Source organism: Saccostrea cucullata, unplaced genomic scaffold, assembly GCF_032062105.1.
Source record: "Saccostrea cucullata isolate Sc308-1 unplaced genomic scaffold, CSIRO_AGI_Scuc_v1 ctg3302, whole genome shotgun sequence".
Classification (NCBI taxonomy): Eukaryota; Metazoa; Mollusca; class Bivalvia; order Ostreida; family Ostreidae; genus Saccostrea; species Saccostrea cuccullata.
The window spans coordinates 1-25,984 of NW_026938348.1; the positions used below are offsets into that span (position 1 = coordinate 1).

Here is a 25,984-nt window from a genome sequence, read left to right on the forward strand (position 1 = left end):
TGTGAGAGGAATTGATTTTGTTTAAAAATAATATTTTTGAATTCCGACACAATATGAAATAAACAATTTTTATACATTTAATATGAAGCAAGGATCTTGTATAATATGCTTATCATTGATATCAATATCGGTATGTGTAAGTTTACACAGAGCAGGCACATCTCAAAATCTGAATATGAACTATTAGATATTTAAAAATAAAACCATTTTTTTTAAAAATGTGTAAATAAATATAAGGATGATATGAGTTGATTTTTCTACCCTTTTGAAAAAAAATTATAGAGAAAAAGTTTCAGTTCGGTTTCAGCATGCGGAAACCATATGGAATCTAAATCAATAGTAAAAAGATCATATGCATATGAGTTGATTTTTCTACCCTTTTGAAAAAAAAAAAAATAGAAAAAGTTTCAGTACGGTTTCAGCATGCGGAAACCATATGGAATCGAAATTAATAGTTTCCGGAAACTGAAACCTACTGAAACTAAAACGTATCGTTAAATTGACGTTTCATTAAATTTTACATTGGTTTCCGTTTTGCGGAAACTATTAGGAAACAAACCTAATGGTTTCAGTATACGGAAACCCTACTGAAACTTGCTGAAACTATTATATAGTTTCCGCATTGCGGAAACCATACAGGAAACTTCAACGCCAAGTTTCAGCAAGGTTTCCGCATAGTTTCAGTTTTGCGGAAACTAGACTTTTCATCCAGTGTTGTCAATAGAAAAATATAAATACTGAGAGCATGGCCATGTCTTTTAGATCAGTTCATAGACCTTAGCCTTTGTGTACTAGTAAGTTATAAGACTATATCTCCATACTTATCAATTAATAAATTTTGCAAATTAACTTACATTCTATATTAAACTGGTATTTCATAACAGTTATAGCAACAATGTAAACGGGACTTATGACACTAAATGGTTTCTTTAGAAATAAAATTTGCAGCATGGCACTACGAAGTATTTAAGCTCAAATATTAGGTCAAAACCATCAAAATATATTTCAAAATAACTTTTAGCATTATCAATATCAAATGATTTATAGACAGATGTACAAATTTAAAACAAGTTTATGTTTACATCATCGACAGACGACAAGTTTCCTGTATGAAAGCTTCAATAATTACACATAAGACTATTTGAAGCCTCTAAAAAGGTATAAACGTTTTGAACTAATCATCATCGTACGAAATAATTAATAAGTGTTTACAAATTCAAACGTACTCTGTGATAAGCTTAAATTTTGGTGAATTAAAGTGTAACGTCTAACTACGTTAACACAATGGCGGGCTTAAAATGCAACATGTTTACCCCAAAAAAAAAAAAAAAAAAAAACACAAAAAGTTCACATAAAATATTTCTAGCATAAAAAAAATCAATAGCTAAAGAAATATGACTCTTACGTTACATGTAACACTTGACCGAACACTTACTTCTCTAGGAATACACTATGTATAAGATGATGTCCGTAAACTCTATTCAGATTTCACCCACATTGTAATTATTATAAATTTAATCATAAGTTTATATTTATATTCGGTAAACAGTTTTAAAATAGCATAAAAGAGAGTGGGGTGTTCTTCTCGGTTGGCGGATCTAAGATACTTGCAGTGTTGAATATAAGCGTTTGATCATTTCATTAACGTCATTATAAATTTCTAAAGCAAAATTGACATAAAGATAGATGATACAAACAATTTCGTTCTTTGGAGGAGACTTAATATCATGTCATAGTTTAGAAAAATGGATGATCCTTAGAATTATATTCTCCTAAAAATTGGAAAATGAAATAGACTTGAATAATATTAATAATATTTCAATAAAATACAAATATAGCCAATTCTACCACGATTATTGTAAAGATCAAAGGAAAATGGCGGTTATTATTCTCCAAATACAAATGAACGTCATCAAAAAATTATCAGAAACATGTATCAAATCTGAACAATTCAAATGCATGTTTGGCTGTAAAATGAAATACTCGTTTAGACCGCATCGATGTGTCGTCTTTTGCAGTATAAACATTGTAAATTGCATCAAGTTGCTGATGAATGTCGGTTTTTATAGCTAAACGGGGCTATTTCATGGACCTCCCTACACGTTAAACAACGTGATTTTAGCAGTAAAACAGGAACATGATTTTTTTTTGTATATTCAATTCAACTAATCAATACGTATTACGAACAAATTTGTAATTTAAAAAGGCTATTTCTAATGTAACTAAAGCTAAAATCGTCTGCATTCTATACACAGGTAAGCCAACAAATTTTACCTCTGGTGTTAGAGGAAACAGCATAATCGAGACATGGTGACCTAATTCGTCTCTCTATAGAGAAAACGATTATCCGTAATTTAGCGATTGTAGTATACATGGTAGAATAGAAAGAAAGTCCTTGTTGTCGTGAATGATGCAGAATAACCTCCTCGGTCTCGAAATGTTGTTTGAAATATGAAAGCATCGGCTTTATCTTTCAAACATTTCTCGAATAAAATAATGATAACATTTAAAAATTAATTACTATTAATGGGTGTATAGTTGTGTTTTGTTTTAGATATATAGAGGAAGAGTAATTTTACCTAAAATTTTCAGATTTTACGAAAGCTTTTAAAAACGCACTTTGAATTAACATTTTATAAATTGTAAACTCTAGATCTCAAAACAGAATGTATGTTTCAGTGTGAAACGTATAGTGTCTGGATTGGACCATTTGCAAAAGCCCAGTAGCGCGTGTAGAAAAACACGCCTACGTGCTAAAACAGAACGCGCTGTCACGTCAACACGAGTTCGCACAACACGCCGACGCGTTAACTCACAATGCTGTCAATTAAGCAACACACCATGGTGCTAACACACAACACCAGATCAAGAGTTGTGTGTTAGCTCGTTGTCGTGTTGTGCAAACTCGTGTCAGCGTAACCTTGTGTGCAAACGCGACGGTGTGTTTTTCTAAACTCGCTGATGAGGTTTTGCAAATGGCTCTATCCCGACACCATAGCAACGGAAGTAAACATCTTCTTAGTCTTGTTTCTACCAACAGAAGAAAACGAGAATTTACCTTTAAAATCGTGTCATTAACCTCTGCAATGATTGTTTCTAAGCCTTGGATTTCCTGGTCAAGATCATTTCTTGAGATGACATGATCACCATGATCAATGTTCTCTAGAAGAATTGAAGAAAAAGTGTGACAAAATATCAAAAAAATAAATTTCGTGGCAAGTGACATTGTGTGCATTCCTGGAATGTTTATGTGGACGGCGGGTAGATAAGATATTTATGTGGACGGCGGGTAGATAAGATATATACATGTATGTACACGTTACCTAAAGACAAACCAATGGCAAAGTAAAAAAAAATGATGAGATAATGAACACTGTTCAGTCTCATTAATCTAAGAAAAAAAGGGATCATGAACAGGACAAAAAGCGGTCTCTGAAAAAATACAGAACTTGGATAAAGGACCTAGGAGTAGTAAATTTACCCTGTGGACCTTTCTTACCTGATGAGGCCTTTATATTGATCAGGGGAGCAGTAAATATCATGGATGTAAAAAATAAAGATAACGAACACTAATCGAACTCATCAAATGCATAAAGTCAAATATATAAATATGTTACAAAAGCCAAAGAACAGTGACCCCAGGTGGGATCAGGTGCCTAGAAAGAACAAGCATCCTCTGTTGACCTGTCACACCCGTCCTGAGTCATATGCATTGACCACGTAGACAAAACTTTCTTGTATACTATTTGTCCTTAAATATATTGTCCATTCCATATATATGTAAAGCGAGAATTTATCAATTATTCCTCAAGTCAATTTCATATGCTCTTAACGTCTTTTACAAATGTTTTGTTTTGAGTTGTTTGTTCATTTTCTTGCTTATAATTATTTAATGTCTTATTATGGGAAAATCTTAACCCAACAAATAGAGCCATCTCCAATGTTTTCTTCTTCATGTATATAATGCAACCATTATATTTTATTTTATCTACATGTAAGAAGTTTATCTGATAATTTGTCTTATATTAAAACTATGCAGGGTTTCTATATATCCTACAACAGTAATACAAAGATGGTAAATCAGTAGTCTGAAATGAAATATTAAATATTGAGAAAAAGTATACGTACACATATCAAAATTAAAAGTCCATTTAAAAATACAAATCGGGAATAGAGCAGACACGGTCCTCTGAAAACAACAGAGAGGGGATCAGTTACCCAAGAGAATGAAGAAACCCCGATTGACTGGTCACTCCCTCCCAAGTGTTCATTGTCATGATCTGTTCAAATAAAAAATCTAATTTAGAAAAAAAGGCCTAGAAATTTATCAGCTAGGAGACATAAACCGAACATGCATATGAAAGAGGTATAATACCACATATTAAGTAATTAAATAGGGTTAACTTTTCTAAGGACAACACCGCGACAGACATTTTAGTTGACTATTTTGTGTATCTTCAAGTTCAAGCCCTACGAAATATCTATAATCGATAACTCTGCAAAACCGATAAAGAACAAGGTACGGTTTAAGCATTTACCCAAACTTTTTTTAAAATGTGAAAATAGATTTTGTTAGAAATTAAAAGAAATAGTTTCTGAATTATTGATATAAAAACATACACATCGTTTCCTTGTTATTGATTTCAGGTTTTTACACAAATTTGGAAAAAGAATGGTGAGCGATGATTAATTGCAAATCAAGATCAATGCATATCTACATTTGAGTACGTCCTAAATGACGTTGAATAGAATAAAGAGAGAGAGTGTTAAACAAACTCAGCATAACAAACAAAAAATATTCTTCACAACAATTTATTTAATCGGATTTATGCAGTGAATACGATATAAATCCATTTATCACAGCGCCCCACGCGGTATGATGCGCGCGCACTATACGCGCAAAGCATTGGAACAGTCAATTATAAACTACCATCAAAGATACACGTCTTAATTGAGTGCTGCTTATTTTGAGAAATATTTTCAAATAGGACATTAAAGAGTCTGCTAGCTCAGTAGGTAAGTCTGACTACTTACCAACGCCTATTGTTAGTGTTACTGATGCATTGGGTTGCACCATCCCTTCAAAAAACACGCAAAAAAAAAAAAAAAAAAAAAAAAAAAAAAAAAAAAAAATGGGGAATATTTATCTGGGCGTCCTGTTAGAAACGTCGGGAAAAAGGGACAAGAAAAATAAGATAAACCTAGTGGACGGGGAACTGGTCTTGCAAAAGGCGAAAAGTGGCAAAATCAGCGATATCGGGAAATAAACAGACGAGTTCCTTGTATTTACTAGTATTTACGTCGAAGCTCATCCCGATCAATCACTTGGTTAACTTAAATATATGCACACGGTTAGACTGGGTTTTTATAGATCTCCCACCGGCTGGAAATTGTACGACGAGCAATTTAGGCTTAAGAAGGCTAGAAATAGTTCTATGGCATGGGGGCAAATCGACAATGAACTTTGGATGTTACACGTAACTTCACCGATTACTACTCCCCAAAAAACAGTTGAACCGTCAAAAGGCATGTGTTTTGATTTTAACTACAAGGGTGCATGTAGTAAACCCTATCGTATTTACGCATATCGTTGTATCAGGTGTGCATCCTGCCACCCAATGTCCACTTGTCCTCGTAACCCAGCCCCTCGCTTCCTCATAAAAAAGCAGCCTTTTCGTATCTGCAACCTCGGTCATTCGCCAGTAGACATTAATCAACTTTCAATATTGATACAGTCGTAACCAAACCATGATTTAGGCAATGAGTTGTTAAATGGGTTTAAATCTGGATTTCCCCTTCAGTATCTAGGCCCACGCACCCACTTGGGGTGTAAAAATTTAATTTCGGCAAACCAGTATCCGAACGAAATCCAGAATATATTGCAAAGTCAAATTGATATGGGTCGCATGGCCGGCCCTCTCTACAATCTACCACTTTCGAATCTAAGGGCGTCCCCAATAGGCGCCGTGCCAAAATGGCAATTGGGTCGGCACCCACTGTACACGTGTATTTTGCATAAATTGATTTGAACCAGCCGTGGCCATTAAATGCCAAACTTAAGAAATAAATAATTAAGAAATAATAAATGCACTGTTGTTTTTATGTAGAGTCTGTGATAATCATGGGTGGTGACTCTGATGTACATAAATAAGTCAAAGCATTAAGAATGAGAAGGGATTTTTAATATAAGAATCTTCCGCATTAATATAACAGAGTAAAAGGTCTTCTTTTTCAAGTTAGTTTCTATTGCATGGAGTGATCTTCCACACAAAATTCATAACATTTATGGAATTGTGACAAAAGTTGAAAAATTGAAGTTCCTTAAATGTTGGCCCTTTTATTATAAGTGGGTCTCCATCATTAAATACAGAGTAGTAAATGAGTTGTAGATTCAGAACATTGATATGTATAAGGAAGGATATGGAGATGACAAAAATTATTCAATATAAAATATTACAAAAGAATAAATTTAAGATGTTCGATAGTTAAGCGTGTAAAATTTGTGGGGTTATTTGAGGATTTCATATCATAAATTGTGTCTTCTCAATAAAACCGCTCACAAGTTTCATTGTTTTACAAACAAATACATAAAAAGGTAGAAATGCCAAAAAATATACAGATGATATGTCATTAGGTGGCCTAAGATTCTTTTCAATAATACATTTATAATGTCTAACGCTCAATATTATATGCATACTATTATCTATGTTTTGCTACTCAATGATTTTGTTTTAGTAAAATCAGTAGTATTTTTCGCTCAGAAAGTAATGTTTTACTGAATCTCCGTTTTTACAATTGAAAGGTTTGATATATTCATATAAGGACGATTTGGTAAGCCAAACAAACACAGGGAATTCAAGCCATTCAAGCCCTAAATGGACCAAATTGTTAATGACGATTATTAAACATTTTGAGAAGCAATTTGGAAATAGGTACAATCATAAACTTGTATGAAACATGTACAACAGGTATTTAAAAACACAAGGACTTTTGTGGAAGCAATTGCATTAAGACAAACGTTTAATTGAAAACAGGAAGAATCAAATAAGTAGTAAATCATGCAAAATCAACGAAACAAAATTTCAAATTTCGGATATCAGCTGATTGGAGCAAATTTTCAATAAAACATCAGTCTGTGTATTGTACAATAGAAATTTTATCCTCTGTTCCACTACTTACAAACAAGAGATTGTTCTTTGTAATGCTAAGACTAAATGGTTGATGAAGACCGCTTCCTTTGATAAATCGTAGGAACTTTCCATCACAGTCAATAATATGGATAGAATCGTTGTCACGATCTGCGACCAGGATTTGGGACATGGTGTCTGTGACGATTCCATAAGGGGTAAAGCATTCAAACATCTCCTGACCACGGAATCGAAATCTGAGATTTCCAGATTTGTTGACAACAATGACTGCCTCACCTCCGGGATCAGAAACACAGACATCAGAATTTTTGTTTTCCGCAACAAAGAGACCGGAAGCCTTCTTACTTAAAAGTGGTTTGCCTTCAGTGTCGTACTGTATTTCTTGCGTGACATTTGACCCAGAAAGGCGGACAACTTTTCCTTGATGACCAATATCCGTTCTAAGACAGACCAACAGGTCGCCTGAGGAGGTGTTACATATCCCAAACGGACTCCATTTAGCGAGTTTTATTAACGTGTCGATAAGCCCATTTCTATTGACACATATCATATTCATAAAGTTGTTACTATGCACGACATACTTGTTTAAAAGGAGGCATATGTCTAGTGCAATTCCATCAGATAAGATGACTTCCTCTAGGATTTCGTTTTTCGTGTTCATTCGCCTCAAGGTCGATCTGCGAGCTACCCATACTTCTTCAGTGCTAACACGAGCCACAAGAGATGCTGGTCCTAAGCCACTTTTGATAGTTCCTACAACGACATGAGATGTGCTAGTTTTTCTGCGAATATCTGTACTTTTCCTTATTGAAATTTTCTTGTGACTTTTAACTCCGCATATCTTTAAATTTCCAAACATATTGGCAATTGGTTCTTCATCAATACTTTTTGGGATAAAATCAGGAAGATTTGCGTCACTGAGATCCAGTGAATCAAATTTTTCAAGATCTAGTTCAAAGCGGAGGAATCCAGTCGCAAAATTTTCCCGCAAACTTTTTCGGAGCTTTTCATCGAGTGATATCGCTTCTCCCAAAAGACTGGATATTTCCTCTATGTTCTTTTCTAAGACCTTGATTTCTTTCTGGGTAATATCACTCAGTTCAGCCAGTTTTCTTTCTACAATTATGTCGACAATCCTGTGCAGTTTTGCGCCTTGGTGTTTCACAGCTGATATTAGCGGTTCACAATGTTATCAAATAGATTCTGAAGCGTTTGAATGATCGATATTTCTAGCTCTGAAGTGTCTCTTTGAATTGTTTGACGCCTTTTTATACTTTCTTTTAGCAGATCTGTGCATTGGTGGTCCTCATGTGATTCTATTATACACTTTGCGCAGACAGCAATTTTACAGTCGGCGCATAGAGAGGTACAAGCACTGCTATGATCTTTGCAGTTTGGCAGGACGGGTTCTGTGTATCTCTCTGAATACGCCACGATACTGTGTCCCCCGGAGATGTTCTCCGCCACGTGTTTCCCGCCACAGGCGGCACAAAACTTCAGATTGCAGCTCTTGCAGTACATCTTAACTTCTAAAGAGCAGCAGTCACATGTCACAGTATCTAACGGCATTTTGGTTTATCTGCAAAAATACAGAAACATTCATCATTTCACCATTTTATTTTTGTACTTAATGTTTTTTTCTTATTTCTGTTAATATTTGTTTATTTTCATATAAACAATATTAATTGTCTGTAAAATTCTTTCATGTCAACATTGTAACCATGGGATTTGCTTGAAAGGGTTTATATTCTAAAAATTGCAAAGAAAATCACAACATCAATATAAGATGCTTAAACATTTGTTTAGCCGAATTTTAATGAATTATAATATCTTTGAATCTTCGTTAAACTGAAATTAAATGGATCATTACAAGATTAATTGGTGTATAGGTCTGATTATCCTTTAGAGAACAAATCTTATGCTAGGAACGAAATAAGTGTGAGATCAAAATGTAAAATATGAGCTGCACAATGGCATTATAATAAGATTTTGTTTTTTAAGCAAGTGTAATTGCAGAAAAAATTATAATGATAAGGTATTCGGTACAATAAATTTCTGAAGAAAATTAAAACGTTTTTGAGTTTATAAATGTACTATGTAGATGGTGCCTAGATAGATTCTGTGAAAGTTTCATTATCTTTTAAAAGGGGTATGAAAGGAGTTGTAGATAAGAGATGGGTACCCAAGAGCGTAACAGACAAACGGACGAACATCCCGATCACTATACTAATAGTATACTCTCCCACTTTTAAGCTGGGGTGTAATGAAATTATTTTTTGGGACAGTTACATTCATCATTTCAACTTTTTATTTAAGCTTTATACATGCTTAATGTTTATATCAATCATTACCGATTTTCTTTATACATCCTTCACACATGTATATGAGAAATAATTGTGAAAAATAGAAAAAAAAATGCAAAAGAGAATGTACATTTTAACAGGATGCTTGATGTTAAATGATAAGGAAATACTGAAAAGATTTCCTGGAAAAAACATATATCCTTAATCTTAAAGAGAATTTAAGATTTGATATGATATATATATTTTAACAACTTAGTCTCCTATATCTGATTTCCTTAAGGAAGTTACTGTCGACGAATGAAAATGCACTCTAATACAAATAAAAAAAGTTTGGATATTATAAATATACCTATATTCACTTTCTTTTTTTTTTTTACATAGGGTGTTAATGTTTTTCAACATATTCAAACTCAACAGCATTTTTTGAGTACGATAAATTTTTAAACCGACTAGGCTACTGAAGAATAAATAAGTTTATGCTTTTGGGATTTTTAGGACCGTATTTAACGTCAGTATTTTCAAATGTATATAGTCCTTTTATTGAGCATATTAACAGATATAATGTAGCATTGTATGGCATTTTAACGACATATTCCATACTTATTGTCGGGCCTTTGTTTTTATTAAAAAATAACTAGTTCTTATCATAATGTTCACCTGATCAGTAAATTGGACTAAAGGCGGATATGATCGGTCAACACATGAATCTTACTTATTCTGGGTATCTAATGTCAATTCAGAAATATCCAAAAAAATGTCTCTTATACCCTGTTTACAAATTTGTTGTTTGTAGTTTCTTAAAGATTGGTCACTATTCGATATGTTCAGGTTTTTTGTTTACAGTGGTGTATACAGTGGTGATTGTACATTTGAAGTTAATAATTGCAAGTTAAAATTAATATGTTAAATCAACAATCATACATTTTTAACAAAGGAAGCAGATCTTACTTTGTTTACCGTAGCACAGCCTTTTATCAGTTTGAAACTGAAGACATGAATAATACTAACTTAGATTTTACAAAAAAGAGAAAGAAATTTTAAAAATGGCACAAATTTTAAAATTATAAAATATTCGAATAAAATTATGATATTTAACTAGATTTAAAACCAAAATACAATGAAATGTTAAAAAATAAAACTAATTTTTTCATGAAAGCATAAATCTTTCTTGATATTGTTTGAATATTTTGAGCTTGCAAATGATTCCGGTTTCTACATACCGCTATTCTATAAATAATTTCTTTTAGAAAAGAAAAATCAATTCTTATACCTTCATAAATACATATACTCAATTTTTTCAAATAAAATTCAATGAGGAATTTTAAATTCTTTAGGATTATATTTGATTGTGACCATCTTTACATTGAACAATTATATTCTAAAACAGTAAGAGGGTTTCAATTAAAATACCGGGTATGTAATATATATATTAAACAAACAGTTTTATTGTGTTTTGTAGTGTTTCAAGTAAAGTTGTAAAATAATTATTTAAAATATTGTTTTATTATTAATGATTTGCCGTATTAATCAATTAAAATATCAATTTAAATTATATCATTTTAAATGATAAACAGTTTAAAAACAATTCGTAAACATCGCTCTTTCTTTTGAAAAAAATGTGGATTAAAAGACAATAAAAACTCTATACAAACCTTTCTTAGTGTTTCAAAGTACGGAGTAATCGAACAGCTGTTTCTTGAATTTTATTACGCAGTAAGATTGTTGACACGTTTTTATATCATTTCAAAATATCACGTGATTGCTATTTCCTAGTAATATACTAATATATAAAACAAAAAGGTTTAAAAGTTGACTTGTTTCTGTAGGTTTAATAAAATTTCAAATTTGAAATTAACGTATTAAGATTTTTTATGGACAAAAGAGACCATATAACTGAAACTAAATCACTCGTAATTGAATCTTTCAATAGAAACATAGGAACATATCAGTGACTATAAAGTGGATCCATATCAGTTTTCTTTCAGTGATTGTTTTTGACACACTTCAGTCACCTTTTAATGCCATTTTGTTATTTTCTAACAGTCACCTATTATATATATTTTTGGTGCCTTTCTTTGTTTATTATTATTTATTTACAATTTAGTAAGATTTTAATTTATCTCTAAAATCCTTTCCTTAATTATAGTAGGAAAATATTTTATTTTGGTAAATGTTTCATGCAGGTTTCCCATTGAAAAAAATATTGTAACGTTAGACCATAATAAATTATATATCTAATTTTAATGACTGACATGCCAAAGCTTCAAATCATCTGTTTATATTATATAACTTTGTGTTTATTATTATTTATTTACTGAGGAAAATTTAAAACATATAGTGAAGAACTCTGAGACTGATAAAACAAAACAATTAATAGGATATTTTATATTTTTATAATTAGCAATTACCATTTCTAAAATCCTAAAGAAAATATTTAGAAGACATAGGTATTTATATTTTGTCAGTGCATTTTGTCTGCAAGTGAACGAGAGTGATTATCTGGGGGATTATAGATAGATATCTTGAATCATTATCTTGCGTCATTTTTATGATATGGGAAATTTAGTGCCGAAACAATTTCCTCTGATTAATATTTAATGAATAAATTCTGAAACATTTACATTCAACTTATTTATAGTTAATACCATCTCTGTAAGTAATAGGTTGATATACATTGTACTAATACATTTGGGACATTTTTATTTATATAATATAATAAATATGGAAATAAATATGCATTTATAATGACCCAGGATGACAGATATTGACCTCAGATACATGAAGTATAATCGGGCTATATATCTAATTTTAATGACTGACATGCCAAAGCTTCAAATCATCTGTTTATAATTAATGAGATATCGATATAGGTTTAGGTCAGAATATTCATTATATTATGAAGTATGTAAATTTAAAGTCCATATAAACAATAGAAATCGATGATAGAGCAAACAAGGACAAAAAAATAAGAGATTAGATCAGATACCTTAAAAGCGTAAACTTCCCTGTTCACACCCGCCGTACTCATTTTTATTTAAAGGAAAACGGGAAATGCTGTCACATCTTCATATTTTGATATTTTACTAGAAAAATACGTCAAGGGTTATCTATCTTATCAGCTGCATAAGAGGCTGAAATCTCTCAGTTGATTCGATACATTACAGCATGCTCTACCTATGACCAGTTTCCAAAACGAGACAAACTATTGACAAAAAGGCATTTTAAAAAGTCATCATTTAAAAAAAAATTTCAGTACAATGACCTTGACAGCAAATGCAAGCAAGCATTCAGTTAAATGCTGATTGACGTTTTTCATATTGATTTTAGGTCATTATTTATATACTGAACTTTTTGTTAACAACGGGGTGCAATTTCCTAAACATAGAGAGAAATGTCCCTGGAACATTAACTACGGGCAGTGAAAAAAAGTACCAACAATTTAGATATATTTAAAAAAAGGTATTTTCTATTTTAAAAACAATTTACATATATGTACATTTACTAACTTGATCACTTGCAAAATTATTTCGTTGAAAACATTCTGTTTGTACACACAAGTACTCTGAAGTTGACATCAAAAAGATAGCTGAGTTTCTGATGTACAATTTCTAGGTAGTCTTTGGAGATCAGGTCTACCAACAGTCTATTGGAATTTTTCATGGGTAACAATTGCACCCCGTTATAAGCAGATCTGTTTTTTTTCTATTTATACGAAAAAGAATTTGTACAAAATCTTATGCGTGAAAAGAAGAATACACTTGCTGTGGCCTTCAAATCAACATTCAGGTACTATATACAGGGTTATTTTCGCCCCGTGTTATTTGTGAACAATTTCGCCCCGTTTTAAATCCCCCAGTCAAAGCTCTGTTTAAGAAATTATGAAGTGTAATTTGTGCAATTAATCGTTTTAAATTCGCCCAATCATGGAGACGGCGAAAGGGGCGAAAATTTCCCTGTATACAGTATATCGATGACCTCACATTTATCTCTAAGTTAAACGTCAAAACATTTTTGTTTTTGTATCATTTTGTATTTTTATGTGACAACTTTAATCTATGTGAAAATGAGAAAAAAATAAATATATAAAGCATATAAAATAACTAATATACCCTAAAAATTGAAGAAAAACTGAGAATATTCGGATTAGCCAATATCCATTTAAGTTGAATTATTTATATCATTGTAATATAGTCTTATACGCTCTATATGGTAGCATGTTTTTATGGAAAAAGAAAAGAAATCTTTTCAAAAAATCAAATTAAAAAAAAAAATGTAGGGATTACATGATATGAAACAGTCTTTATTTTATTCTTAATGTCCAGGGAAAAGGTAATGACCTTGACCTGACCTTGCCTCTAATATTAAAACGTCCAATTTAATCTCAGTGATATCATTTTTTTTTTTTTTTTTTTTTTTTTTTTTAATTGGCTCTTTCTTCATATACAAAATTATAAAATAGAAAAGCATGCAACAAATTCAACTATAGACAATAACATCTATCTACTTATAGGACAATGTTTCTGATTTATAAATCATTAAACTTTAATGTGGAGCTTACTATCTACATAATTTTATACAAATTAACTGTTCATTATTTTTACAAAGAAATCCATTACAGGGGAAATTACATTTTGATTTTAACACTTAATTAAATAGCATAGTATATAAAAAATATAATAAATTCCAAGATATTGATTATAATATATCTAATACAGGTTGCCAGATTTCATTAAAATTATCTAAATTACTATTTGAGCAATACACTTCTTTTTTAAGCAGTAATTTCTTTTTCAACAGATTTAAAAAGTTGTGAAACTCAGGTAGTTTTCTAATGACATCCAAATTAGATACTGACACTGAATGTATATATAACTTTGCAATCAAAATGCAGTAATTCAAACTATCACATTTTCTCTCATATAGACCTAATATAACATTTTGACAAGAAAGATTTTCTACATTGAATATATGTAGATCATTCCACCATGTTAGAAAATGGTTCCAAAAAGTTGCAACACAAGTACAGTAATGAAATTTGTGTTCTAAAGTGTCTTCTTTTTTACAAATTAAACATTGTGGTGAAGTTTGAATTTTCATTTGAAAAAGTAGTTTATTATGTGATAAAAATCTATGAGTAAGTTTATATTGAAAAGACTGTAATGATGTTTCATTAGAACACACAAAAGGTAGCATAAATATTTTTTCTAAGTCTGCAGGTGAAAAGTTTGTGTTAAATATTTTCTCCCATTTTTGTACACATGTTGGTACTTCATGTAGACTTTCTACTATAATCCAGTAAAAATCTTTACAAGATATTTTTGACAATGGACTTATTTTATCATTGAATCTTAAGATCAAAGAATCTCTATTGATTGAAACTTTTTTGTTTTGCCTTATGTATTTTCGCCAGTGATATGGAATGGCATTCCTTAAACAAAAGTAATCAAAAAAAGATACATTGAAGTCATACAGTTTACCTAATTCTTCATGACTTAAGAAATCATAATTATCACCTAAAATATCTCCAATATATAAGATTCCTTTTGTGTACCATTTTTTCCAGAACACAGTTTCATTATTGATTTTAATGTTATCATTGAAGCAAAGACCTTCTTTAAAAATTTTTGGTTCAATATCAATATCATTACATCTTAGTTGTGTCCATGTTTCAAAACTTTCTCTGTAAAATTGTGGTAATGTTAACTCTGCATATGGCCTATTTAAACAACCTCTGCTAATTATAAAATCATTTAATACTATATCCTTCAGGTAAGATTGAATTGTGAATCTCCATCTTGCTTTTGTATTACTAAATATCCTTCTAACCCAACCAAGTTTTAATGATTTCATTTGTGCTTCAAAATTAGGAACTTTCAATCCACCCTTATTAATTTTTTGGCAAGATACTGAACTTTTAACCTTTGGTTTTTCATTATTCCATATGAACTTATTCAGTTCTTTAGACACTTCCTTTATCATTTGTGGGGGAAGTGGAAGTACTTGTGCTTGATATACTATTTTAGATATTGCTAAAGTTTTTACTATTAGAATTTTGCCAATAAGTGTTAAGTTCCTCATTTTCCATAAATTCAAAGTTGCTTTTAGTTCATCTAATTTTGTATTTAAGTTTTTAGAAAGAACTTTTTGTTCCCCACTTGAACTAAACCAAATTCCAAGGGTAAAAAATTCACCTTTTGACCATTTTACTGGCAAGATTCCTGGTTTGAAATTTTTATTCTTTCCTATCCAAATTGCTTCAGTCTTATTCAAATTAATTTTCAATCCAGAACAATGCTTAAAATTTTGAATAACATTTAATATTTCAATTCCTGATTTTTCATCACTTAGAAAACATGTAGTGTCATCTGCTAACTGGCTAATTTTAAATTCGGTCTCCCCTATTTTTATGCCGCGTATATTTTTATTTGCCCTTATAGCTATTGCAAGCAATTCAACACATAAAATGAACAAGTATGGTGATAAAGGGCATCCTTGTCTTACCCCTCTACTTAATTTGAAAAAAGATGTTGCATATCCATTGTTTATGACACAACTAGATATATCTGTATACAGGATTTGAACCCAATGCCTGAAACTTTCACCAAAACCAAATATTTCTAAAGCTTTATCAATGAAACACCATTCTACTGTATCAAATGCCTTTTCAAAATCTACTAAAAGAATTAGTCCAGGGATATTCTTGATACTAGTATAGTCTATAAGATCAGAGATAGTTCTGATATTTTCTCCTATAAATCTATTTTCTAAATATCCAGTTTGGTCAGAATCTATTAAATGAGGTAAATAAGTTTTCATCCTCTTTGCCAATGCCTTTGATAATATTTTATAATCAAAATTTAGAAGAGATATTGGTCTCCAATTTTTTAACAAAGTTCTATCCTTATCTTTTTTTGGAACTAAAGTTATTATTCCTTTTCTTTGGTCAACAGAGAGAGCCTGTTTTTTAGTGCTTTCATTTATGCTATATATAACTAGTTCTGATATCTCTTTCCAAAAATACTCGTAAAATTCCATTTGAAACCCGTCTGTCCCAGGTGTTTTATTATGTTTGAATGTTTTCAAAATATTTTCGCATTCTTCATAAGTGATTGGTCCTTCACATGAAAGGGATTCCTCAGCTTTAAGTTTTGGAATGCTAGAATTATTCACAAAATAACCAAGATTTTCATTGTATTCATTAAAATCCAAGTCAGATGTATATAATTTCTTGTAAAATTTCATTTCCTCTTCTAATATTTCATTTTTACATTGTACAATATTATCATTTATATTTAATGTTGAAATACATTTATTTCTGTAATTTCTTTTTTCCAGAGATAAGAAAAATTTTGTGCATTTTTCCCCTTCTTCACACCATTTGGCCTGAGATCTTAATATTATTCCTTTGGTTTTATTGTCATTTATTATTTCCAACTCTTCTTTTATTTTATTATATATGTTTACATTTTCTTCAGTTGGGTCTGTTGCTATTTTTACATTTTGTTCCTCTAATTTCTTCATTCTCTCGATTTCTACGTGCTTTAAGTTTTGAATACTTTACAATAAAACCTCTTAGTTCACATTTAATTGTGTCCCATTTTAACTGTTTATTTTCTAATCTAGAGTATTTTTTTTTAACTGTACAATTGTTTCTTTTATTTTCTCTACAAATAGTGATATCATTACTTATTGATATTTGTCCTCTTGATTCTGTGAAAATTTCATTAATTTTTTAATACAAGAAATGTGAGAAGAAATGTGAGAAGAATCCCACTTAATCAGATCATTGATTTTCATCTAGTAAAATATCATTCTCTTGAAATAGAACCTTGCTTCACGTATGAAGCTTCTGTACTTCTTTCAGAAATTGTTATATCTAATTATGTGATGAAAATTTGCTAGTTAAACATAAAGATAAATATTTTGTAACTCATTATAAAATTAAATAAATGAGGTAAATGAAGAATACGGAGATAACGAACAGTATTCAATAAAATTTATAGAATATTTTACTATCATACCTAACTAATTCGTATTAGAAAACACAGTGAAGTGTTGCTTTTTAAGTCTATATTTAACATTGTTTTCCGTGCTTGGAAAATAAAATGCATCCATCTACACTATGCACCCATTTCTCTTTCCATAAATAATATAATAATGATATGATAACCTATCTCTCTCATCATGGGAGGAATATTATACTTTTAAAAGCTCTAAATGACGATAAAAAAAATCATTATCTTTTTTTCTCAGGTATAAAGAACTATCTCACGTTTTCAAATGGGAGCAAGGTCCTGACTTTATTATAATTGTTTCGATTTACATTAGTCATATAGTCATTATTTAAAGTACCCTTCAATTTGCTATTTGACTTTTTTTTTCAAATTAGCAGGCTATCGAGTTAATATTGATAACAATTAATCAGATCCATGTGATACATAGTAAAAGGTGTGGATATTATCTGGACATAATTATCACGTAAAGTTTGCATTTACAATATTCAATATTATTTACAATAGGGAAATATGCAATTGATTACTTTATAAGCAATATCATAGAAACAAAATAAAGGCTAAGCTCAGAAAAAGACTTCAGTTATAGAAATAACAACATGCAATTTAACATTGAACAACAAAGAAATAAAGACAAAAGTCTTATGTTAATCTGACGAAGTAGTTATTTTAAATATATCGTATGATGAATTTTGTTGAATGTATTCTCTGTTAATATCATCCACAGCGCGTCTGTTCCAGCAACACAGAACTTTCTTTATGAGGTATCGTGGTTCTGAGAACCGCCATACGTAAAATACAGGATTACAAGCACTGTTCAAAAGCACCATAGTAGCAGAGAAGATGTAAATTTGTCTCCCTATTCCATCGGCTCGGTCAAGGATTGGGAATGTAAAGATCATCATGAAAGGGAAAAACGCAGCTAAAAATACACCCGTTACCACGGAAACCTTCCGGAAAATTTTGGTTTCTTCCAGTGAAGGCAGAGTCGAGTTTTCAATAGATGATACTCTGGAAAGTCGATTACGAATGCGATACACAAGATATCCGAACATCATGAAATTAAAAATAACGAACCCTAGTAAAATGCACTTAAAACTGGTGTTGACAATATTCTTTGTAGAAAGAGCCATAAGTTCGCAGGAAAATCCGTATTTTGCCTCGTACCCAAAAAACATGCCATAAGTAAGTACTAGTCCTAACACCCAAAACAGACAACATAACTTCACTAAGAGTTTCTTTGTAATGTAAGAATAATATCGCATGGCAAACACGAAAACGAAACAGCGATCTAAATTCAACATTGTGACAATAAAGAGAGAAACATTAATGAACACAAATGCTGGATATTTCTTGATGTCGCACTGATATTTTTCGTATAACAATGAATTCGGGGTGGCCAAAAAGATTCCAGTCAAGAGATCAGAAAAAGCCAAATTCAAAGCTAAAATCTTGATTTGGAAAATAAGGTGTTTGCATTTGTAAAGCAAGAGTATAGAAATTATATTTTGATACAACCTAACGTTATTAATATGTGATCAGACAGAACAACGGATGGACTCGTGCCGTTTGAGGTAGTGTTTTCCGTGAAGAGAAAAGGTGTTTCTGTAGAAAAATGAACCAGAGCTTCCATTATGTAATATCCAGCAATCTTTAAAACTATACCACCTTACAGTTGTGAGCAGGGGCAAGCAGAAAAGTCTTCTTTATCTATAAAAAATTAAAATAACGCTATAATTATAAATAGTCCTTAACTAGAAAAGAATGCATAAATGTTTCACCTGTAGCGCTAGCTTAATAAGCTTTATGAATTGAATGCGTTAACTCTCACCTATAGCAGCGGTATGAATGGAATACGTTAACACTCACCTGTAGCAGCGGTTTGAAGATTCCGAAGCTGCTGTTAGCTTATAATCCAATGAATAGTGTCAATTTATATTGTTTTTTTCCTGAATGCGTGGTCTTCTTTACTGACCAATAAAAGCCTCTCTAACAAACTGTTTTAATCCAGTGGGAAAAAAAATGATTAATTTAAATATGATACACAAAGTAGTGGAAAATCTGTAACACGTTAATTTGTGATCAGAAATAATTAATAAAAAGCAATGAGATGGAAAAATCATTGACAAATAAGTTATACGCATAATAATAATTAAATACAGAAAACTTGAAAATGAATCTATGATTGCAAACATTATAGGCAAGTGAACTCTATTCTCTTAGTAAGTTTTCCACCCTGAATTTATAAATATTTTCAGAAGTCTTTGTGAGAATGTTTTCAATCTTAAATATGATGAAGACCCAAATAATACCTAAATAATTACAAAAAGTCTATAAATTTATACTTTCCCCGTAAAATAATGAGAGACAGCTTATTAAGCAAGGGAACCAATGATTCTTTTCTTGACCCCTTTGCACTTTCACAAGATTCAATCATTAAATGACTGTTTGGGGCACTTTCAGATTTACAATGTGTATACATAAAATTAAATATTCTTTTAATTAAAAAGATTACATTTGGTAGAAAATGTTTTATCAGAATCCACCCATTCAGATTATACATGATAATCAACAAATATTTATTAAAAAAAAGAATGCACTTCATTTCATGATAGACTTAAGAAAATTAACACTTCAAAACATCTTTGACTCAGGCACATTTCTTCAAGATACTATAATAGTATTTAGTTGGCAACTGAGCCTTGGATTTGTCCAAATAAGGTCACGTTTCTCTAATGTAGGAAATGTATTAAGTAGGGATGTCAAAATTGTCAGTAATTGATATTCGAATATTCGATAGAAGTATTCGAATATATTCGAATATTCGATACAATAAATACATCTTGCATTATAAAATATATATCTTCACTCTCCTGTAAAGCAGTATAGGTTTTATGCCATTATTTTAGAATAAGAACTCATGTAGAGCTTGATAAATACACCTCAATTATTTTTTTTCTTCTAATTATTAAATATAGAAAGAATACAAATCCAAAATGAAAGGTTTTTTTGAAAATTCAAAAGTTTCTTCAGTATGTTTCAGATTAATTGATCGTCTTACTAAAGTATTCACTGATAACTCCTACAATTATACCAAGCAGAACAATTATCTAACAGAGAAATATTAAAAACAATTATTTTTGGCCAATTAATTTCATGTTAATGATTTTTAATGATATTTATATAAACAAGGGATCAATGTGATTACATGTACTTTAAAACTGTGTCCTTACAACAATAAAAGCTAATTGTAAGTACTGTACACCTTTATAAAACTAATTAAGTGAAAAAATGAATAAATTACTCTAATAGATACACTCTTCACACCTTTAAGATAATCCAAGAAGTCAGTTTCTTTTAATTTTGTACAAACTTGATTTAATTTCTATTTGAACTTGTCAGGTTTTTCTCTCTTTTTAATGCTTTTACACTTTAAAACGAATATTCGCATCATAAATTTATATCTGAATATCAACTCATCGAGTGAATATTCGAATATTCGTTGACACCCCTAGTATTAAGTGATGGCATTCGTCAGCTTTTTTAAGAAGTTCAGGCCGAACCTCTTGCTTCCTAAATATTTAGTTAATATTCAAATTTTAAAACATAATTATTAAATGAACAAATGTAAATTGTTCAACATTCAAGAGAAAAAAATGTTTAAAAATAATAAAGAAGCAAGATTTCTGATTTTATTGTGGTGGAAGGATAGTAGCAGAAAATTCATTGAAAATAATGTCTACTGCACTCAAAATGCAGAAGAGCTCGAAAATGAAATTTATGAGGAAATTAAAGATCAGTTTGGTCAATACGATAAGGAGACTTTTATAGAGAACATGGTGGAAAGGTACGTGGAAAATCCAGAGCAGTTAAATGAAATAAGACAAAGTGTGTATGATTATGCAAAATCCGTACTCGAAGAATATAGGTTTCCTAACAGAACGGCGACAAAGAGGTTCCGGGAAGTCAATAACGGAAAAGTATGCATCTGATGTATACTATATTTATGCTTTTACAGAAGGCATTGTGTCGTCCGCTGAGTTCCAAAGAGAAGTTATGAGTAAATATAAAATGAAGAACTCAGTTTCACAAGACTCATCGCAGATTGTAAACAGGACCTTGTGTCAAGAAGACGCTTTAAATGGGATGACTCTGCAAACCATAAAAGGATGCTTGCAGGATGAGCTACAACCTACACACACACACACTAAAAGCAGTGTTTGCCTGTGAAATCACACAAAAAACAACACACACACACACACACACACACACACACACACAAGAGGAAAAAAACAGACTAGCAGATTTTACAACACAATTTAAATCTGAAATAAAATATTTACGGCAAAAACTGAAATCGTGTGAAGAGGCGAATGACTCGAATGGAGAAATTTTAAAAGAACTAAAGAAGATTCAAAAATCGCAGCAAAATACAAATACAAATAGGCAGTCCAAACCAAGAGCTTTTGATAAAAAGAATACACGACTCGTAAAACCAGAACATAACCATGCAAGAACAACAGGCATCTTCTCTACAAGCAGGAGTGATGAAGATGAAGTCCGCCCTTACAACCAGAAAGATGGTAAGAGTGATCATGCAGTGATTACAAATGCTGAGATTCACATTCCTGCAGTGTCACAGACATATGAAACAGACGAAACAAACGAAAAAGTTGGGGTACGAGATTCCTCGCCTATTTTGAGCTGTTTAGAAGAACTGGGCATTGTAGATGGTGCAAAAAGTAAAGAAAATATAAGTAAAACGAAAACCTTTGCAAGCGTCCTCACATCTGAAAAAAAAGACAATGAGTGGGTATCAACTGCAAATGAATATGAAAATAAGGAACCAAAATCAACTTTTACAGGCTACACGTTCGTTCGCAGAAAACAACGTACTAAACGAATTGTGTTAGCTAACATAAAAGCACGAGGAACAACGTTCGAGGAGGTCAAAAAAGATATTCGTGAATGGTGTGAAGAAAGAGATGTTAAAGTGTCGGGCATATTTCTTCTAGCACATCATTCAGAAAGAAGATTTCCCACATTTGTAATTCGTGCAAGCATTGATGAAGATGACTACGAAAAAACACAGGACCCAGACTTCTGGCCAGAAACTATTTCTGCCAGAGAATGGATAATTCGCAATGAGAGAAACACTGAACCTGACCCTGAAAACACAGACGATCCATAATGACAGTGACACTTTTCATAATAATCCTCATGATCCTGTCTTGCTGGAATGTTCATGGCGTTTTCACCTGCCTATCAGAGCTATCTGATTTAACAAAATTTGCAGATATCGCTTTTATATCGGAACATTGGCTACCGAAAAACTGTTTATCACGTTTACATACATCAATGCCAGATAATATTACAAGCTTAGCAACACCGGGAATAACCAAAAATAACATCACTAGAGGAGGAACTGCATTTCTGATTCGAAATAAGAGTGACTTTTCTGTAAAGGATGTCCAGACAACGAATGAAAGAATAATGGGAATTGAAATTACCTACAGATCGAATCAATTGTTTATTATAGGATGCCTCCTTCCCTCAACAAACCATCATTATGAGGAATATAAACGTGTGATGCAGGATGTATTCGACTTGTTTGATGAACTTAGTGAAACTGGTCCTGTAATTTTATGTGGTGATTTTAATACAGATATTAGAAATAAACCCGGCAGTCCAAAATCAAAGCTGCTCACGGAAAATACGCTAGACAGAAACCTTTGCAGTATATTTTCGACTGGTAACCAAATCGAACATACATTTCAAACAAAGGATAAAAAAATTAAGTCACTTTTAGATTACATTTTTGTTCCTGAATGTCTTTCTCAAGAAGTAAAATATAAAGAAGTATATCAAGACTTTGCCTATAAAGTTTCTGACCATTATCCCTTGCTTTGTGAAATTGACATAGCTAGTGTTTTCGCTCAGTTACCTCCCGACTATTCAAGAATCGTTCCAAAATGGAAATTTGCTGATACCACCAAACTAGAAGCGTTCAAAAATTCGTTTTCTAATCTTTTTAACCCAGTAAATACAAGTTCCCTACATAAGGATAATATCGACACTTTCCTTGTCCATATTACTGCTTCATTGCTAGCATCCTCCGACCAACATATACCACATGGAAATTTTAACCCGCATTTAAAACCATACTGGAAAAAATCCGAGCTAAACAACGCCCATTATGATATGAGATGTTCTAGAAGGACTTGGAAATCTATGGGATCTCCTAGAGATAAACAAAATGAATACTATGAAAACTATAAAAAGTCAAAACGTAAATTCAGAAAACTACACAGACTTGCACAAAAAGATTGGCACAATTCAATATTTTACGAAATTGACAAAGCTGCTGAGATTGACATAGGAACCTTCTATAGGACAGCATGGAAAAATAAAAAACGATCAGGTTCATCTTTTCCATCCAAACTTAGTTATAAAGGAAAAACCGCTGAGAACATTAATGACATGTGTAATTTATGGCAAAAATATTATTCTGACCTTGCTAATGAAGAGTACCATCCAGATAAATTTGATGAAAATTTTACACACTTTATAGATGAAGCTGTGCAGAACATCGACAGTAATCTACAGAACAACGAGAACTTATTCACGGACGGAGTCGTAATATCCATCGAAGAAGTCAAATACCAAATTGATCAGCTTACCAAAGGGAAAGCTCCTGGACCAGATTTTCTCACTAACGAACACCTCATATACAGTGGTCATTTTGTAGCAGAACAACTGTGCTTACTTTTTAATGCTATAATTAGAGAAAAATACGTCCCTGAAATTTTTAAAGTAGGAAAAATTATATTTATCTATAAAGGTAAAAACAAAGATAAAGGTATTCCTACCAATTACAGAGGTATTACATTGACATCTGTAGTAAGTAAATTATTCGAAAAAATACTTTTGTCAAAAATTGAAGATGATTTAGTTAGAAGTGGCAAATCATTTCCACATGATTTACAGTTTGGGTTTAGAAATGATTATGGAGCAATTCCAGCTTGTTATGTTCTAAAAGAAGCTATTAGTTACTATGTAGATAGAGATTCTCCAGTTTTCTGTGCATTTTTAGACAATGAAAAAGCCTTTGACAGAATCTGGCACAATGGTTTGTTATTTAAGTTGTATAATCTTGGATTAGATCCCAGATTTTGGCAAATTTTAAAATACTGGTATAATGACAGCAAGTGTTTTGTTTCATTTTGTGGTGTAAACTCCAATTTGTTTAAAATCTCACAAGGTGTAGGACAAGGAAGAGTACTTAGTACTTTTATGTTTCTTGTGTATATTAATGATTTATTATATGAGCTATGCAAAAATGGCTAAGGCCTTTTACTGGGTGATTTACACATTCCAGGTATTCTATTAGCAGATGATACTGCTTTAATGAGCAATTCACCAACATCATTACAGTGTTTACTTAACCTTGTAGAAAACTATGCATTTACCTGGAGACTCCATTATAATCCAAGTAAAAGTGTTTTTATTGTATTTAGAAAAACCAAAAAATGTTACATATCTTGTAGTGCTACGCTTTTTGGCAGTGAAATACCTCAGTCTGAAAGTACAGTGTATGCTGGTTGTCTTCTCCAGGCAAATATGAAAAGTGACAAACTTACAGAACGAGTGTGTAAAACTGCGAGATCAAAAATCCACTCTTTATATTCTATTGGTGTTAATAACTCTGACATTCATCCCGTTGTATCCGCAAAAATATGCAAACGGGTCGTGTTACCGTCTGCCCTCTACTCTTGCGAGATATGGCCGGTATTACCACTAACAGACATGCAACAACTTGAATATGTTCAAAGACACTTCGCCAGGATTATTCAAGGATTCTCAAAGTTTTCTCCATCGCTTTCAAGCATATCGAATATTGGACTGTGGACCATTCAGGGCTACATTGATAAATGTCGCCTACTTTTCCTTGGTAGACTCCATAGGTCAGAACAAAACTCTGTACATTATCAGATCTATAAGTTTATTTCTGATATTCATGTATCTGAAAAATTTTTTGCAACCAAAAACATGTTACAAACGGCTAGCAAATACAATCTCTTAGATATGTTTGAAAACAATTGTGGCATTATATACAGTAAAAAGGAATTTTCAAGAATGATTATTAAAACAATATGGACAGCAGAGGAAAATCAATGGCGTGCTGCTCTGTCTGTAAATCCTGATATGTCTTTTTTCAGTAAAATACATACTATGTTGAACCCAAATAAATTGTGGCAGATTGCTAGAGAAGATCCCTCAACAAGATTATTAATCAATTTTTTTTATTCAGGTTTCATCGAGGAAAATTGTTTGTCAAGTTTGTCAATTTTGTAATAAGGTAACAAGTAACTATAATATGCACTTGATGTTAAGTTGCTTTACACTATTAGACGACAGAGAAAATATGTTTGAGAACATTTTAGATATACTTGATGTAAATGAGTATGTTTTGTTTGAGGATCAAGATCCTGAACTACAGTTTTTATCTTTAATGGGGTGT

General features: G+C 31.5%; 2 protein-coding genes across 2 annotated transcripts; one reads left to right on the plus strand and one right to left on the minus strand.

Moving 5' to 3' along the window:
- Positions 1–7,004: 7,004 nt before the first annotated feature.
- On the minus strand, positions 7,005–11,163 carry LOC134250015 (uncharacterized). The gene is made up of 2 exons (XM_062732354.1): positions 11,104–11,163; positions 7,005–8,727 (listed from the first exon to the last, which is right to left on the minus strand). Exon 2 carries the CDS (start codon positions 8,005–8,007, stop codon positions 7,129–7,131), a length of 879 nt encoding a protein of 292 aa, XP_062588338.1. The 5' UTR covers positions 8,008–8,727; positions 11,104–11,163; the 3' UTR covers positions 7,005–7,128.
- An 11,658-nt stretch (positions 11,164–22,821) lies between these two features.
- On the plus strand, positions 22,822–25,094 carry LOC134250013 (uncharacterized). The gene is made up of 4 exons (XM_062732352.1): positions 22,822–24,276; positions 24,451–24,592; positions 24,842–24,955; positions 25,078–25,094. Exons 1-4 carry the CDS (start codon positions 22,822–22,824, stop codon positions 25,092–25,094), a joined length of 1,728 nt encoding a protein of 575 aa, XP_062588336.1.
- The last annotated feature ends 890 nt before the right edge of the window (positions 25,095–25,984 follow it).